We start from the raw sequence: 17,619 nt of genomic DNA, 5'->3' as shown, positions 1-17,619 counted from the left end.
GCTCCTCGCAGTGTGGTTTCAGTTCTCTGAGACTGCAGACGTGTATGCAAGTTGTGTGTGTGTGTGTGTGTGTGTGTGTGTGTGTGTGTGTGTGTGTGTGTGTGTGTGTGTGTGTGTGTGTGTGTGTGTGTGTGTGTGTGTGTGTGTCTACTGCTGACAAAGGCCTTAGTGTCTGAAAGCTATAATTGTGTAAATCTTTTTGTTGTGCCTATCGCGACTCAGCATCTCTGCTATATGGTGAGTAGCTGCTTTCCTTCTCTCGTATTGTTACATTCCATCCTGGATTTTCCATTGTTAGAAGTTTGCCTCATGTGGATGATTCAGACTAAGACACAATTATGTTATATATAACTGTTCCTGGGCAAGGCAGAAACAGCTGAATAATTGAAAGAAATGTTGTTGCCACACCCTTATTTTCAGAACATGGGCATTCATTTAGTTTAGTATCACTGTTTCCTTAGAAAATATGAAGTAAATTGTTACAAGAAATGAAAGCCAAGGATCATGACCAGAATGGATTTACAAGATATCAGATTGCTAATTGAGGGTAGAAACAGTGACATTGTGGGCTACAATCATGGAGCAGCTCACATAATCTGACACAATCTATGTTGTATTGGCCAGAAAAGGCCATACATTTGTTACCAACCCATTACCTAACCTTCCAAAATAAGACCCTAAACCCAGACCTACATTCGTTAAATGAATTCAAAACACAAATAAATCCTTCAGTAGATAGAACAACATTACAAAAGAGAACTCCACGGCATCATGACTATAAGTGTACAGACTTAGAGTGCTGTATTAGTTTGCTTGGCTTATGGCAGTTGCAGTCTGCACAAAATACAAGACCTGTACACCCTTCAAACTGCCGGTATGTAACATACTTTCTGACTGGTTTATCAGTAAAAGTAATAATTATGTAAATTAGAGTTAGAATAATAGGTTACCTGTTATATGAGAAAAAGTAAGCGAGCTTGTGAACTCTAGACTGCTTTGGAATGGTGCATGAAAACTTAGTTTAAAGGAGAAACATTTATGTATAAAATGTGGAATTATGGTACTGATGACACACACTCACAAATTACTGTGTTGTGTAGATGACTCTTTCTTCAGTTTCTGCTTTTGCAGCGTACTGCCATTTCAATTTTTGACTCTTATCACAGCCTGATGTCTATGTAACTGATGTCTCCCCACCTGTTAGGCACAAGCTGTGACAAGGATGTAGTTATGTAAACCCCATTAATAAACTTCCTGTAGAGATGGTTCTGAATGGAGCAGATCCAAAAAGGTGTCAAGGGGGTCATGTACCATCAACCAAAACAATATTTTTGTAAAAGCTTTTATAATATCTTAAAGTTTTCTGAGCTAAACTTTGTCAACTGCAGCATGTGAATGAATTCACCCCTGTAACCTTGTCCTTATGGACCATGAGGCCTATGTTGCCAAGTGGTACTTGGCAAACTAATTTGTAGCCAGCACTACAAGGGGTTGCAAGTGTGGTGTAGTTACGGCCCTTATTGCTCATAATAGAGAAGTACAGACTGTGTGCAGTGGAGCTGCAAAATGAATGGTGAGCAAATGATTTGCCTTATTTATAGAAGTTCTTGGTTTCTGAAAAGTAAATTGAGTTATGTCAAAAAATTTTGGTAACCTATAAGCAGGTAAAAAGATGTGGGAACTTTATCACAGATAAACTTTATCAAACAGAGGAGACAGCAGTGGACTATAAGAATTTATGAAGAGATATTTATACGGAAATTTGTTTGAAACAAAGTGAAAACCCTGACTGTGATGGCGTTATTTCCAAAAAAGACTAAGCTATTCTGAGGAGTACAAAGATGGTGCTAACAAGAGTCATAAAAAGAAAATACCCTTCCAGGCACTACAAACTACAGTGATTTCTCACTGTGATTTACAGTCATACTTTTAAATCATTCATTGTTCACTTATATGACCTGGAACAACGTGATATTCGCAGACTCTGAAATGGGTGCACATAGAAATTGATGTCAAAGGCATCTGGTCGTCAATAAGAAGATCGCTGCATGGCGATAAATAGCATTAAAAAATTTTTGATAATACACAGACCACATCTGCAGTAATATATTAATGATAAAACTTTGTGTTAAATCATTTAGTATGAGTTAATGTGGAGAAACTGAGTTTTTGCAGGAAAACACAGATTCAAACAATGATATCTACTATGGTACAGGATGCTATGTTAAAACAAAACATTTATCTCTCCCACCATCAAAACGAAAACACTGTTGTCATTTCCTGTACAAATCAGCTGTTCCACCATCTTGCTCATGACAGGTGTTACCAACGAACAGTTCAAGGTAACTGTGTGGATGCCACTATAATGTTTTTCAGAAAGGTTAAGCAAATCCACACTTTCCTTATGTGCAACTGAAGAGTGACAGCAGGTTACAGACATACCACACAACCTACTAATACTTCACCTGGCCAATATATGTGAAAGAATGACACTACTCTAAGAAATTTGAATCTAATCTCACAAATGTGCATCCTCAAATGACATTTTGTTGGATAACTCTGGTCATTTAGAATGTTTCCATGAAACTTCCATGATTTACTTATACAACCACAGACCAAATGCTGATAATGAATAAAATACCATATACAAAGATGTGAAACAAATACTAACAAAGAGATAGAGGGGCTGGCCAGTACTTACCTAAGCTCAGTACAGCCGATAGATACACATAAAACAGAAATGAAAATTTATGTTCCTAGCTTTCGGAACAAATGTTCCTTCATCGGGGAGGAGAGAGGGGAAAGAGAGGGAAGAAGGGAAAGGAGATTCAGTTACTCACAACCCAGGTTATGAAGCAACAGGGAAAGGAAAATAGGGAGGGTAGCAAGGATGGAGGCATGGTTGTCAGAGGGAAGCCAAAGATATTCTACTGTAAGTACTGTGCCAGCATCAAACCAAAGACGATGCATACAGAAGTAAATAGGTATATAGTATAAAGATAAACACAACTATGTAGGATGAAAAGATGTGTGAATGGCTAAAGAGGAAAGGGAAAGAGGAGAAGACTGAAGAGTAAATGGGAGTGAGGTTGTTTAATGTAGGTTCAGTCCAGGGGGATGGCGGGATGAAAGGATGTGTTGGAGTGCAAGTTCCCATCTCCGCAGTTCAGAGGGACTGGTGTTGGGTGGGAGGAGCCAAATGGCACATACGGTGTAGCAGGTTCCCAGGTCCCTAGAATTATGCTGGAGGGCATGCTCCGCTACTGGGTATTGGCCATCTCCTAGGCGGACAGTTCGTCTGTGTCCGTTCATGCGCTCAGCCAGTTTAGTTGTTGTCATGCCGATGTAAAAGGCTGTGCAGTGCAGGCATGTCAGTTGATAAATAACGTGTAGTTTCACACGGGGCCCTGCCTTGAATTGTGTATGTTTTACCAGTAGCGGGGCTGGAGTAGGTGGTTGTGGGGGGATGCATGGGGCAGGTTTTGCAGCGGGGTCGGTTACAGGGGTAGGAACCGCTGGGTAGAGAAGGTAGTCTGGGGATATTGTAGGGTTTAACAAGGATGTTACGGAGGTTAGGGGGGCGACGAAAGGCAACTCTGGGTGGTGTGGGGAGAATTTTGTCAAGGGATGATCTCATTTCAGGGGTTGACTTGAGAAAGTCATATCCCTGGCGGAGTAAATTGTTGATGTTTTCGAGGCCAGGATATTATTGGGTGACAAGGGGAATGCTTCTGTGTGGTCTGGGGGTAGGAACATTGTTGTTGGACGGGGAGGAATGTATTGCTCGGGAAATCTGTTTGTGGACAAGGTCTGCAGGATAGTTGCGGGAGAGGAAAGCACTGGTCAGGTTATTGGTGTAATTGTTGAGGGATTCGTCACTGGAGCAGATACGTTTGCCATGAATACCTAGGCTGTAGGGAAGGGAGCGTTTGATGTGGAAAGGATGGCAGTTATCAAAGTGAAGGTACTGTTGTTTGTTTGTGGGTTTGATATGGACAGAGGTGTGGATGTGAGCTTCAACAAGATGAAGGTCAACATCCAGGAAGGTGGCTTGGGTTCTGGAGAAGGACCAGGTGAAATTCAGATTCGAAAAGGAGTTGAGGTTATGGAGGAAATTAAGGAGTGTTTCTTCACCATGAGTCCAGACCACAATGATGTCATCTATAAACCTATACCAGGCCACGGGAAGCAGCTGTTTGGTCTTCAGGAAAGCCTCCTCCATGCGGCCCATGAAGAGGTTGGCATAGTACGGAGCCATCCTGGTTCCCATGGCTGTTCCCCTGATTTGTTTGTAGGTCTGGCCTTCAAAAGTGAAGTAATTATGGGTGAGGATGAAGTTGGTAAGTGTGATAAGGAACAAAGTTTTTGGAAGATCTTCGGGTGGGTGTTGGGTGAGGTAGTGCTCAAGGGCAGAGAGACCATGGGTATGTGGGATGTTTGTGTAAAGAGATGTAGCATCTATGGTGACAAGAAAGGTTTCAGGTGGGAGAGGAGTGGGAATGGATTTGAGGCATTCTAGGAAGTGGTTTGTGTCTTTGATGTAGGATGGGAGTCTGTGGGTGATAGGTTGGAGGTGCTGGTCTACCAGGGCTGAAATACGTTCGGTTGGGGCTTTGAAGCCTGCTACAATGGGACGGCCAGGATGGTTCTCTTTGTGGATTTTGGGTAATAGGTAGAAGGTAGGGGTACGTGGCTCAGGTGGAGTGAGTAAGTCTATGGAAGCCATTGTGAGGCCTTGTGAGGGACCTTGGATTTTTAGGATTTTTTGCAGCTCAGTCTGGATGGAGGGAATGGGATCCTGGGTAACAGCTTTGTAGGTTGAGGTGTCGGAGAGTTGACGCAGTCCTTCTGCCACATACTCCACATGGTCAAGTACGACAGTTGTGGAGCCTTTATCCGCCAGGAGGATGACAATAGAGTGGTCTATTTTCAGCTCCTTAATGGCACGGGTTCAGCTGGGGTGATGTTGGGGGTGATCGGGATGTTCTTCAAGAAGGACTGGGAGGCAACTCTGGATGTGAGGAATTCCTGAAATGTCTGCAAGGGATGGTTGTGGGGGAGGGGAGGAGAATCCCTTTGAGAAGACAGTCAGAACTGTTCTAGACAGGGTTCAACACTGGGTCTAGTATTTGGGGGCTGTGTTTGGGTAGTGAAGTGATATTTCCAGTTGAGGTTCCGGGTGAATGAGAGGAGATCTTTAACCAGGGCAGTGTGGTTGAATTTAGGCGTGGGGCTAAAGGTTAAGCCTTTTGATAGAACAGATGTCTCTGGAGGAAAGAGGGATCTGGATGAGAGGTTTAGGACTGAATTGGGACAGGTGATATGTGGCATTTGACTGTGGTTATAGTTGAGATTTGGTCTGTGTGGGGTATGTGCTGGGATGGGGAGATTGAGTAGGGTGGCTAGGCTAGGTTTGTTGGCTATGAGGGGGGTTTGTTGAAGGTTCTGTTGTGGTTGGTGTTTGTGAGGAATAGGGAGAGGGACCCCACTTCTTAGGTGTTGCACTAGCACTGTGGATAGTTTTTTCAGGTGGTGTGTGGCATGGAACTCAAGTTTGCAGCTGGCTTCTAGGATGATGTTCCTGATTGTGTTCTCCAAGCAAGGGTTTGAGAGGTGGAGGACTTTGAAGAGAGATAGGAGCTGTTGGGAGTGGTGGTTACATGAAGTAGTGTAGAGATTTAGGACAAGTTGGGTAAGGGCTAAGGATTGAAGGTTCTGGAAGTCCAGGAGAGACTGGTAGAAGGAGGAATTGCACCCGGAGATGGGAACTTTTAAGGTAAGCCCTTTAGGGGTAATTCCAAATGTTAAGCAGGACCGGAGGAAAAGTATGTGGGATTACAGTTTGGCTACGGTTAATGCATATTTCCAGAATGAATGTAAATAATGTGGTATAGGATTAGGGTACATAGTGGATACTGGTGGGTAGGGAAATTAAATAACTAAAGTTGAAATAGTAATCATAAGAAGGAATAAAATGCGGAGGGAAGGGCCATAAAGAAATAAATTGTGTCGGTAACGTTCAATACCAAAGGAAGACCACTAAATAAGAAAAATACGGAAAAAGTTGACCAGACCAAGCAAGTATGCCCAGATCAGGGGAAAAGAACACACGTTGCTCAAAAACAGAGATAGCGAGTGGCGAAAAAAAGATCGCGCGTGCCGCAAAAGAGATCGCGCGTGCCGCTGCTCCAGTGACAAATCCCTCAACAATTACACCAATAACCTGACTAGTGCTTCCTGTCCCACAACTATCCTGCAGACCTTGTCCACAAACAGATTTCCCGAGCAATACATTCCTCCCCGTCCAACAACAATGTTCCTACCCCCAGACCACACAGAAGCATTCCCCTTGTCACCCAATATTATCCTGGCCTCGAAAACATCAACAAATTACTCCGCCAGGGATATGACTTTCTCAAGTCAACCCCTGAAATGAGATCATCCCTTGACAAAATTCCCCCCCGCACCACCCAGAGTTGCCTTTCATCGCCCCCCTAACCTCCGTAACATCCTTGTTAAACCCTACACTATTCCCAGACTACCTTCTCTACCCAGCGGTTCCTACTCCTGTAAACGACCCCGCTGCAAAACCTGCCCCATGCATCCCCCCACAACCACCTACTCCAGCCCCGCTACTGGTAAAACATACACAATTCAAGGCAGGGCCCCGTGTGAAACTACACATGTTATTTATCAACTGACATGCCTGCACTGCACAGCCTTTTACATCGGCATGACAACAACTAAACTGGCTGAGCGCATGAACGGACACAGACGAACTGTTCGCCTAGGAGATGGCCAATACCCAGTAGCGGAGCATGCCCTCCAGCATAATTCTAGGGACCTGGGAACCTGCTACACCGTATGTGCCATTTGGCTCCTCCCACCCAACACCAGTCCCTCTGAACTGCGGAGATGGGAACTTGCACTCCAACACATCCTTTCATCCCGCCATCCCCCTGGACTGAACCTACATTAAACAACCTCACTCCCATTTACTCTTCAGTCTTCTCCTCTTTCCCTTTCCTCTTTAGCCATTCATGCATCTTTTCATCCTACATAGTTGTGTTTATCTTTATACTATATACCTCTTTACTTCTGTATGCATCGTCTTTGGTTTGAAGCTGGCACAGTACTTACAGTAGAATATCTTTGGCTTCCCTCTGACAACCATGCCTCCATCCTTGCTACCCTCCCTATTTTCCTTTCCCTGTTGCTTCATAACCTGGGTTGTGAGTAACTGAATCTCCTTTCCCTTCTTCCCTCCCTTTCCCTTCTCTCCTCCCCGATGAAGGAACATTTGTTCCAAAAGCTAGGAACGTAAATTTTCTGTTCTGTTTTATGTGTATCTATCGGCTGTACCAAGCTGAGGTAAGTACTGGCCAGCCCCTCTATCTCTTTGTTAAAATACCATATATCTCATCCAATCAGTTTTCCTGTCTTTATTCATTATGAACATCAATTCAGCAGGCCATATATTTTACCTACAGTTTTTAAGTTTAATTTTAAAATTAAAAGTATTTAATATATAAGCCAAAAGACAGCAGCAGTAATTTCAGTATTTATTAGGAAGGTGTACTTTGTTTATATCAAAAAATTATATCTATTGTCACTTTTATCAGTTGGCAACATGGCAATGCTCCTGTGTTTATGCATCATACAAATAAAATGTGTTGTGCCATAGTTTTAATGGAGAAATTAGGAGCAACAGTATGCAGAACAGAAGTAAGTGCATCTAAAGAGTAATGTACTGTAGACATACAGCTCTTGAAATATAATAGATAAACAAATTTGTTATTTTGAATGGGGCAGCTGCAGCACCCAAATTGAAGTTAAATCATCAGCTGGCACATCATTACAGGAATTAAGTATGTATTACACCAGTTGAAGATGGGTTAAATTCTGAAATGTATGTTGCTACAATTAAAAGGTCATACAAAGTGGCTGCTTACTACATTGTTTGAAGCAATAAAGAAATTTGTTTGGTTTAAGGCTACGCACTATCTTCATTGTTTTCAAAACTGATCTCTGAAATTTACCTATCTAAAGAAAGAACTGGAATGGATATATGCTAGAAGGCCTACGGTGCATCAAAAAAACAATATCTTCAGGCTATCCAGTGAAGATCACTTCTGGGAAATGTTCCAAGTAGACTGATGCCTGAACACATAAATATGCACCGTGAGCTGTTTGCAAAACTGTCTACTGATATTCTGAACAAAATGGCTACTTATGTTCTCAGTAGTAGACACAGACCTTCTAGCTTGCCCCTGCCTGGACTTCAATCTACTCAGTTCTCATGACCCCAATCAGTAGAACCTCTCAGTCCAGTCCCCCCCATCCGAGCATGCACCTGTGCTTGCTCTCTCTCTCTCTCTCTCTCTCTCTCTCTCTCTCTCTCTCTCTTTCTTTCTCTTTCTCTTTCTCTTTCTCTTTCTCTTTCTCTCTCTGTTCAGAGGCTAGGCACAATTTCAATTTCTTACTTTTGCCAATAAAAGTAATAGACAACTGGAAATGTGACAACATTTAAAAAGTAACAGGAGTGCCAGTTTTTGTTTGTGCACAGTAACAAAATTTGATACAGAATGAAATTGGAACACATTTCTCGTGAATGAGTAATGCTTACTTTTGAACTCTAAATGGGCTGCAAAATTAATTGAGTCAAAGGAGCAGTCAGATGACACCTGATGACTCTGGTGTATTGCTAGGATCATAAGAGGTTTACAGTTTTCTTTTAGTACATCTCTCATCTAATTGATGTAGTACTTTAGGAGCACAGATTTCAACTTTTCTGAATGACAGCAGTGACAGCCCATTGGTACTTGGCATTAGAAACTGATTTTTCAGCTCTTGCTGTGTCAAGTGCAACTTTATAACTTCCGAGTTGACAAAAGAATGCATTAATGATGCTGCCAATGTTCTGCGTCCACTGAATGCTAATTGGTTTCGAATAATCAGTCCTTCTTGGCATGAGAGAGCAGTACATGCCAGATAAGTATGTGAGGTTAGTGAAAGAAAAGTACAGAGGAGCAATGATGCAGGTGAGAAGAAGTGGGCATGACAAAGGAGTTTCCAGTAAAAGTAGGGTAACATCAATGATCTGTGCCTAGTCCCTATCTCTTTGACCTGATTATGGATGTGCTGGTGAAAGATGTGAAGAAGGAGGCACCATGGAATATGATGTTTGCGGATGATGTGGTTCTTTGTGAGCAGAGCATTGACAGACTTGAGGAAAAGCTGGAGGATCGGAGGAAGGCACTAGAAGAAAGAGGGATGAATATTAGAAGGAGAAAGTCAGAATATTTAGCACTGAAGGATGTCCAGATGAGGTCTTGCAAGATCCAGGATTATGAGCTGAAATCGGTCTGCAAATGTAAATACCTGGGGTCGTACATACAGAGCGACGGAGGACTGGAAAGCGAGATACAACACCAAATAAATTGTGGTTGGAACAACTGGAAGAAAATGAGTGGAGTGTTGTGTGACAAGAAGGTGAGCATTGGGTTGACAGGGAAAGTGTACAAGTCAGTGGTAAGGCCGGCTATGATATACGGGGCAGAGACATAGCCAATCACAGTAGCCCAGGTAAGGAAGATGGAAGTGGCAGAAATGAAGATGCTGAGGTGGATGTGTAGGGTAACAAGGAAGAACAGGATTTGAAATGAATTTGTTAGAGGAGCTGTGAAAGTGGGACCCATGGGGAAAAAGATACAAGAGAGCAGACTAATGAGGTACGGACACTTACAGAAAAAAGGGGAAGAGTATATCAGAAACAGAGTTGAAGATACAAAGAGTGAAGGTGCAAGAAGGAGAGGAAGACTGAAGTGAGGTGGAAGGATAAGATATCCAGGGACCTAAGGGGGAAAGGATGGAAGAAGGAAGAGGCAATGGATAGAGTACTATGGAGGAGAAGGATCCAGAAGACCAACACCAACCCTATGTGACGTGGGACAAGGCGACGATGAAGAAGAAGAAGAAGAAGAAGAAGAAGAAGAAGAGAATGTACGACATCTTCAGGTCTGCAATAAAATTCCTTCATGCATCTGAAGTGTTGTCCTTCATGACATTAGATCCACATTCCAATGTTCATGTTGCTACAATCATGGATTGTATAAGCAACCAGTTTATCAAAATTACTACACAGTTAAGACTAGTCAGTTGCTTCAGAGTATCATGAAAGCTGTCAAACAATCTATAATGTTTGTTGTAGCTGTGACTTATAATATAGTGTAAAAATATTAAATAAAACATTTTCTGAATCCAGCAGGTAACAGCAAGAGCATGTAAGTTTCCTTGAACACACATCTGTTGAAATCTTACTGGAGCGAGTACACTGACAGAGGCATTTTATTATGTAATATTTTGAAAATTAGAAAGTTTCTCTATCTTGCCATTTGTTAATACCAAAAGACTGACTTAACAGTAACACACCAGGTTACCAAAATGCACTTTAGTGTAAGTAGATGACAAAGCAGAAAGGATGGCATCATGCATATCTTCATGACTAGTAGTTCAGCCCTTGACGTATCTTCTATACAAGGACACTATTGAAGATGTTCAATATATGAAAGATGCCATTGACTCCAGACCTCCAAATGATAAATCAATATTACAATAGAGGAGAATACTAGAAAAGAGATCATTGGAAATGTTCAACTAATCTAGTTAGTGACGACAGACTGTTGCTTTCAAAAAATGTTTCATTATGGCAATAAAATCTTTCTTTGATCTTGTTGAAAGCTAAAAGTACCATGAATGCCAATTATAGATGAAGTTACATGTTAAATCAACATTACATGTCATCAAAATCAGGAAATAATGTTTATAATAATTCTATGCTGTTTGGTTTAAGTATCTTACCAACTAGCATAAGGAGATGCTAATGTTGAGGTGTCAAGTAGGAATAGAGTGCAACATATATCCTATTCTTGTATCATTCTGCTACATCAATTGCTCAGCTACCACACACAAATGCTACAGGCAGCATGTACAATCACACTGTTATGCCTGACCTTTTGGGCTATTCAGATAATTTGGTCAATGCTGTTCATGAGATACCTGCAATTAATACTGCTGCAAAGATCTCAGTACGGAAGTATGATACAGAAATACTGACCACTAATTTCTATCCAGAGCATACACATATGCCCAACACCATGTCATGTATCGCTTCCATACACTTCAGTCACGGTTCAATCCAGGAACTGCCACAACATGAGGTCCAAATGATTGGAAAAGAGCACAAGTAGTTATAGTTTTCAAGAAGGGTCGTCAAGCAGATGCACAAAACTACAGGTCTATATCTCTGACATCGACCTGTTGTAGAATTTTAGAACATGTTTTTTGCTCAGGTATCATGTCATTTCTGGAAACCCAGAATCTACTCTGTAGGAATCAACATGGATTCAGGAAACAGTGATCATGTGAAACCCAACTCACTTTATTTGTTCATGGCACCCAGAAAATATTAGATACAGGCTCCCAGGTAGATGCCATTTTCCATGACTTCAGACTGGTCAGATACAGGCTCCCAGGTAGATGCCATTTTCTTTGACTTCTGGAAGGCATTCGATACAGTTCCACATTGTTGCCTGATAAACAAAGTAAGAGCCTACAGAATATCAGACCAGTTGTGTGGCTGGATTGAAGAGTTTTTAGCAAACAGGACACAGCATGTTGTTCTCAATGGAGAGACATCTACAGACACTAAAGTAACCTCTCGCGTACCACAGGGGAGTGTTATGGGACCACTGCTTTTCACAATATATATAGATGACCTAGTAGATAGTGTCGGAAGTTCCATGCGGCTTTTCATTGATGATGCTGTAATATACAGAGAAGTTGCATCATTAGAAAATTGTAGCGAAATGCAAGTAGATCTGCAGCGGATAGGCACTTGGTGCAGGGAGGGGCAACTGACCCTTAACACAGACAAATGTAATGTATTGCGAATACATAGAAAGAAAGATCCTTTATTGTATGATTATATGATAGCGGGACTTCTGTAAAATATCTGGGAGTATGCGCATGGAACGATTTGAAGTGGAATGACCATATAAAATTAATTGTTGGTAAGGTGGGTGCCAGGTTGAGATTCGTTGGGAGAGTCCTTAGAAAATGTAGTCCATCTACATAGGAGGTAGCTTACAAAACACTCATTCGACCTACACTTGATTATTGCTCATCAGTGTAGATCCGTACCAGGGCGGGTTGACAGAGGAGATAGAGAAGATCCAACAAAGACCGGTGCATTTTGTCACAGGATTATTTGGTAAGCATGAGAGCATTACGCAGATGTTTAACAAACTCAAGTGGCAGACTCTGCAAGAGAGGCGCTCTGCATCGCGGTGTAGCTTGCTGTCCAGGTTTCGTGAGGGTGCATTTCTGGATGAGGTATCGAATATATTGCTTCCCCCTACTTATACATCCTGAGAAGATCACAAATGTAAAATTAGAGAGATTCGAGCACACATGGAGGCTTTCTGGCAGTCATTCTTCTCGCGAACCATACACGACTGGAACAGGAAAGGGAGGTAATGACAGTGGCACGTAAAGTGCACTCCGCCACACACCGTTGGGTGGCTTGCAGAATATAAATGTAGATGTAGATGTAGGTCATGGTAAGTCACCTGAGCTGGTTGGTTACATACACAAATCTGGATGCTTTGCCATCACATTTTGAGTTTACGAGTTGACTGACTCACCTCCATTCTGATGTTGGTTTAGATTAGACAACAACCTCACTTCAGCAGAATTCCATGCACACTATGTCTGAATATCACATTGGCCCCAGTGGCAGAGAGGAGGTGATACACTTTACAATACAAAGAAAGGTAATCTGGCCATCTCTCACTACTCCTGTGGAGACACCATCAATACTAACATTGTTCAGGGTGCATACTCTTGCTTTACAAGTTCGTGAATCATCTCAATTATGAACCGTGAATCAATGCCAGGATTAACTCCTGTCTCAAATACTGATTTTGTATGTTCAAAATGTTTCCAAAGTCTGGCACAAGGGGAGTGTGGCAGAAGCCAGACATTTTCTGCATGTGAGATAAACACCCATTGTAAAATTTGAAGAGCTTTACTTTTGGTGTTTAATGAGTTAAATCTGATACAAAATTATTTTACTTCTGAAAAATATTGAACACTGAAATGATATTGACCAATGGATAGCCATCTGATACATGTAAATCTTCTACTACAATACTGACAGCGCTCTGCTATTAAGTGCCGTGCCGCGAATCAATATATTGGCACAGCCCAGTAAAAATTCAGACATCTTCCCTGGCAACTCAGGAAGCAGAGGAAAGCAGGCCAAGCTGCAGTAATAGAGTGACGTTTAGTTTTGGGGAGACCATTGATATTGTAATTATGTCCAGATTATGGAACAGATTGCTGCATACCATATGAGCTGGGCTGTCTGAGAAGCCTATGGAGCAAAATATCTTAGGAGGGAGGTGCTGTCATTCTGTTGACCATACACAATTAAGCAAGAAAGTGTAACTCAGATGAAACAGCAGTATGCTGATGCTATGAAATACAGCAGCGAGAGCAACTGGAAAGTAAAGTTGGGTCATCATGGAGCGTTCAGGAAAGCTGAGCAGACGGACAAAGCAGACCAGATGCATGACGAACACATAGCAGCCTCCCATAAAAACTACTCATTTCCAGTACAGTTACTCAGTCTGCAGCAGAGCAGGCTGGAGGAGCAACCTATGTCAGTCTGCTGTCTACTTGTCAAGCTGTCTATGTGATTCTGTGGAACAGCAGGACCCATTGTGGAGACTGATGTCATTTAGTGCAAGTTGCATAGTAGTAATGTAGATGTAGATGTAGATTGATGACATGCTCCAGTAAGTGCTTGTCAGAGGGTTCTTTGAACCATGTTCACATTTTTTCTCTACCGTTCCACTCTCCAGTGGCATGTAGGAAAGACGAACCCTTAAGAGAGTTCAGTTTCCACACAGATATATTTAAGTTATTAGAATTGTAATTTCTCCATACTTACATGGGTGTCAACCAAATGTTTCCACATTTCTACTTAAATCTCACTTCAATGAAAAAAGTTTGTTTTAATGGTTGCCATGACAATTATCATATCAATGATTTTCCCTCCGCCTCACCTCCCCCCTCCACCCAATTCACAATATTACAAAATGAAGTGTCCTTCTTTAAACTTTTTCAGTGTACTCAATTAGTCTTATCTGATAAGGATCCCATAAACCACAAGAATACGCTTGTGTCTACTAAATGTTCTAGCAGTAAAATGCAGTCTTTGGCTTGGCTTCTAAACAACATTATCATTTCAATTTAAGTTGTTTGTTCTACTAGATATGTAGGCTTTTGACTTACAGACTACCTTCTATATTTATGTGGTTTCCTGTGTAGTTGAAATTTAACAGATTTATTTTAGTACTCATGTGAAGGACCTCACACTTTTTATTTATTTATCTATTTTTTTTTTTTTGGGTGTGGGGGGGGGGGGGGGGGGAGGGGAGTCACATTGCCATTCTTCACACCATACAGATATTTAGATTAAATAATTTTGCAATTCATTTTAATACTGTGATGCCTTCCTTGGATGGCAAATATCAGTATCATCTGTAAACAATTTTAAGAGGAGTGCTCCTAAGCCATTTATATAGCGTGCCTCGAGTGAGAGAATGGCCCATTATCTGTGGGATATGTGCAGCTGGTGGCAATGCTCTTCCTTCCCATTGCCCCATAAAGTCTTAGGCAGGCTGACGCACAAAGCTGCTTGGGACCAGTGAGTGTCTACTGCATTTTGCAGAGCTCTGCAGTCTTCTAAGAACCAAGCTTCAATAATTGAGAATAAGTTTTAATTTCTTCCTGTTACTAGATAGAATTGATCAGACTAGGAGATGCATGTATTTAATTCAGATGTTTACCACACTTCTCTGTATGAGCTATGACCGTCGAGTCCAAATACTACATTGGTTGTTTAATTCAATACGTACCTCAGCTAAAATGATCTAACAGTGTTTCCATGTTCACTAACCTCACTGATACATGGAATATAAGTGACCAGTCAATTTTCTAAGAAATCATCACTCATTTGAAACGTGTCCAGTGAGAAGCATCTTACTGCCTCATTTGTGAATTTTATGTAGATTCATTTTAAGCAAGGCAAGTATGCAGATATTTTCGCAAAGGTTCCAGTGATACCATTCAGGACTATGTAGGTCCAATATTTTAGATTTTATCATCTGTTGAGTGATAATGGACAAAAGCAGAACAAATTTCTTTGTGTCCATACATCAGCACCAGCAGCTTGACCAGTGCACATTTTGAAACCTTTATATTGTGATTATGGACTGCTTCGTAGATCATCGTTCAGTTCTTTCTTGAAAGAGCAGAATGCAAAGTTAATCAGAGCTCAATCGGTATTGAATTAATTTTGTGTTTAGAAAGTTTGGAAGATTCTTCAATAATTATTATGAACCAGAATATAGGTGAAAAATTTTTCAATAACTTATACTCCCGCTATTCCCAATTCTTGTCACATATATTATGTAAGAAGCTGTTGTAATCATGAAAATGCTAAGTTTGTTTTGTTATGGGAAGGTCACTTATTAAATTAGCAATTTCCCATTGCTCATGACATTAACTTTGAGATCAACTCGCATGGCATTCATGTTGGATAATGTGATACTGATGCAAGTATCTACCATGTGACAATAATTCATTGTCTATTAATTCTCAGAGCACGAGTGACAGAACAGCATTCGGGCATTTCAAGTGTGCACACGACAACTGGATGTAACTTAGTGTTGCAGACTTGATTGATTAACTTGTGTGTTTTTGGCATTCAGTAACAAACTAGATTCAAGGTTAAAAGCCATGATCCGTCATACCAAATGGGAGGAGTAGGCACCAAAGTGTTCAAACCTGCGCAGTATAAATGAAAGATGAGACATGAAGGTAGGTAATATTTCACAGAATATATTGCACAGAATATACCTAGTAACTGAGGCACACTTTCAAAGAGCCGGCTGCATAGGACTGACAGGTCTGGTGCCATTACACAGCCGGAGCTGATGCTGCTGCCACTCGCCTCAGGCAGCGTGTACTGGGTGGGCGCTTCCTGCCACTGTGCTGGAGTGTAGAAAAGTCAACCATTGCACTTTATCAAAAATAACAGTTTTCTGTCTTAATACTGTTTCACTAATGCCCGTGGGTGTCAGATGAGAATCCACTCACCACACCTGGTGTGATGGTTGGACAGCCTCCTGAACCCAGCCAGCCCTCTGAGCCCACCCAATGTAATGTCCAGCACCATGGACAGTACACCTGGTAAAAGAAGTCCTCCGGCATCAGAAGCAGCTTCTGCCCCACCTCGCAGCCCAGCACTATGCTTTTGTGAGTGATTCTTGGTTTTGGCTATGTTTTCTGTGTTACAAGCACAATTAACCTGTAGGATGTTCACATCAGCTTGAAAATTTCTTAATGCTATCGGCATTCAGTTAGGTGTCAATGCTGCAGTTAGTTTGCGTACTGGGTGTGTTGCACAATTACAGTGCCAGTTAGACTGTACCATGGCCTGACAAGATTCAGATCACTGCTGCACTCTATAGCCGAAGCTTCTGTGAGTACTACACATAAGTTTTAATGTTAGTCAGTCCCTGCTTGTTTGTTTACTGTGGTGATAGAGCATATTTTCCATATTATCAAATGTTTACTGTGGTGATAGAGCATATTTTCCATATTATCAAATGGAGGTTGCACAAATAATGGAAATGTGAATATCACCGAAACACCAAGTGATCATATTTTTTAAGGTGTGAGTAGCATGGCTATATCTTTCAGCAACTCTGCAATGGAGCAGTAATATTGCATGTGCAAAGGAGCAGTAATATCGCAGGAGCCCATTGACATTTTGATAGCCATTAATGAGTGTTGGCAAGTTGAGCCGGTACAGGGAAAAGCCTCGCTGAATATCATTAGCTGCAACAGGATTTATAGGCATGATAATTTGGTGCCTCTTTGTTTTGGATAAATTCACTGACAATGTATCAGTATTTATTCATGATTTGAAAGCTGCCCCTAACTAACCATATACAATCATATCTCATCAGGCCAGTTTGCAAATTTAAGGTGGAATGGTAACGCAAAGATACACATAATGTACCTTGAGAGATAGATTAAGGAACAGGCATCTGAACAGATTATTAAAAGGCTTTACCAACTGTATTACAAACAGTTGAGTTGGACACTTTCTAGAGAACAGCTCAATGGTTTGTCGCAGAAATGGAATCAATCAGTAGATGCATTTTCAGACATAATTACGAAGGTCAATACACAATCCTAAGCATTAAGGTAAAACGCTGAAACTGATAAGATTTATTCTGGTGGAGGCTAGACCCTGGGTGTATTTTTTACGAGCATTTCCAGGCAATATGTCGCGACTACATGATATAGGTTGTGTGGAGTAAGAGACAATGGTGTGGTGCCATTGGGATCAACATGGCTCAGTTTCATTGTTGGTGTATGAAATTTTCAGGACCAGATGGAAGTACTGCCACTCATTGCTGATGGGTACTGTGTTGCCCCATATCCAGAAAATACAGATCAAGGACAACAGTCCAGCTGCGA

The 17,619-nt window shown here is 41.4% G+C and overlaps 1 protein-coding gene across 1 annotated transcript in view; it reads right to left on the bottom strand.

Moving 5' to 3' along the window:
* The window catches only part of LOC126234248 (uncharacterized), a 163,194-nt gene extending 146,708 nt beyond the window's left edge, over positions 1 to 16,486 (bottom strand). Inside the window, exons 1-2 of the mRNA XM_049942944.1 lie at positions 16,228 to 16,486; positions 15,988 to 16,122 (exon numbers count right to left, since the gene is read on the bottom strand). Of these exons, the coding sequence (XP_049798901.1) occupies positions 15,988 to 16,122; positions 16,228 to 16,486 (394 nt within the window). The remainder of the gene's footprint in view (positions 1 to 15,987; positions 16,123 to 16,227) is intronic.
* Positions 16,487 to 17,619: the final 1,133 nt, after the last annotated feature.

This window comes from Schistocerca nitens, chromosome 1, assembly GCF_023898315.1.
Source record: "Schistocerca nitens isolate TAMUIC-IGC-003100 chromosome 1, iqSchNite1.1, whole genome shotgun sequence".
NCBI lineage: Eukaryota > Metazoa > Arthropoda > Insecta > Orthoptera > Acrididae > Schistocerca > Schistocerca nitens.
The sequence above is the reverse complement of the archived record's forward strand: the minus strand, read 5'-3'. Positions and strand labels throughout refer to the sequence as shown.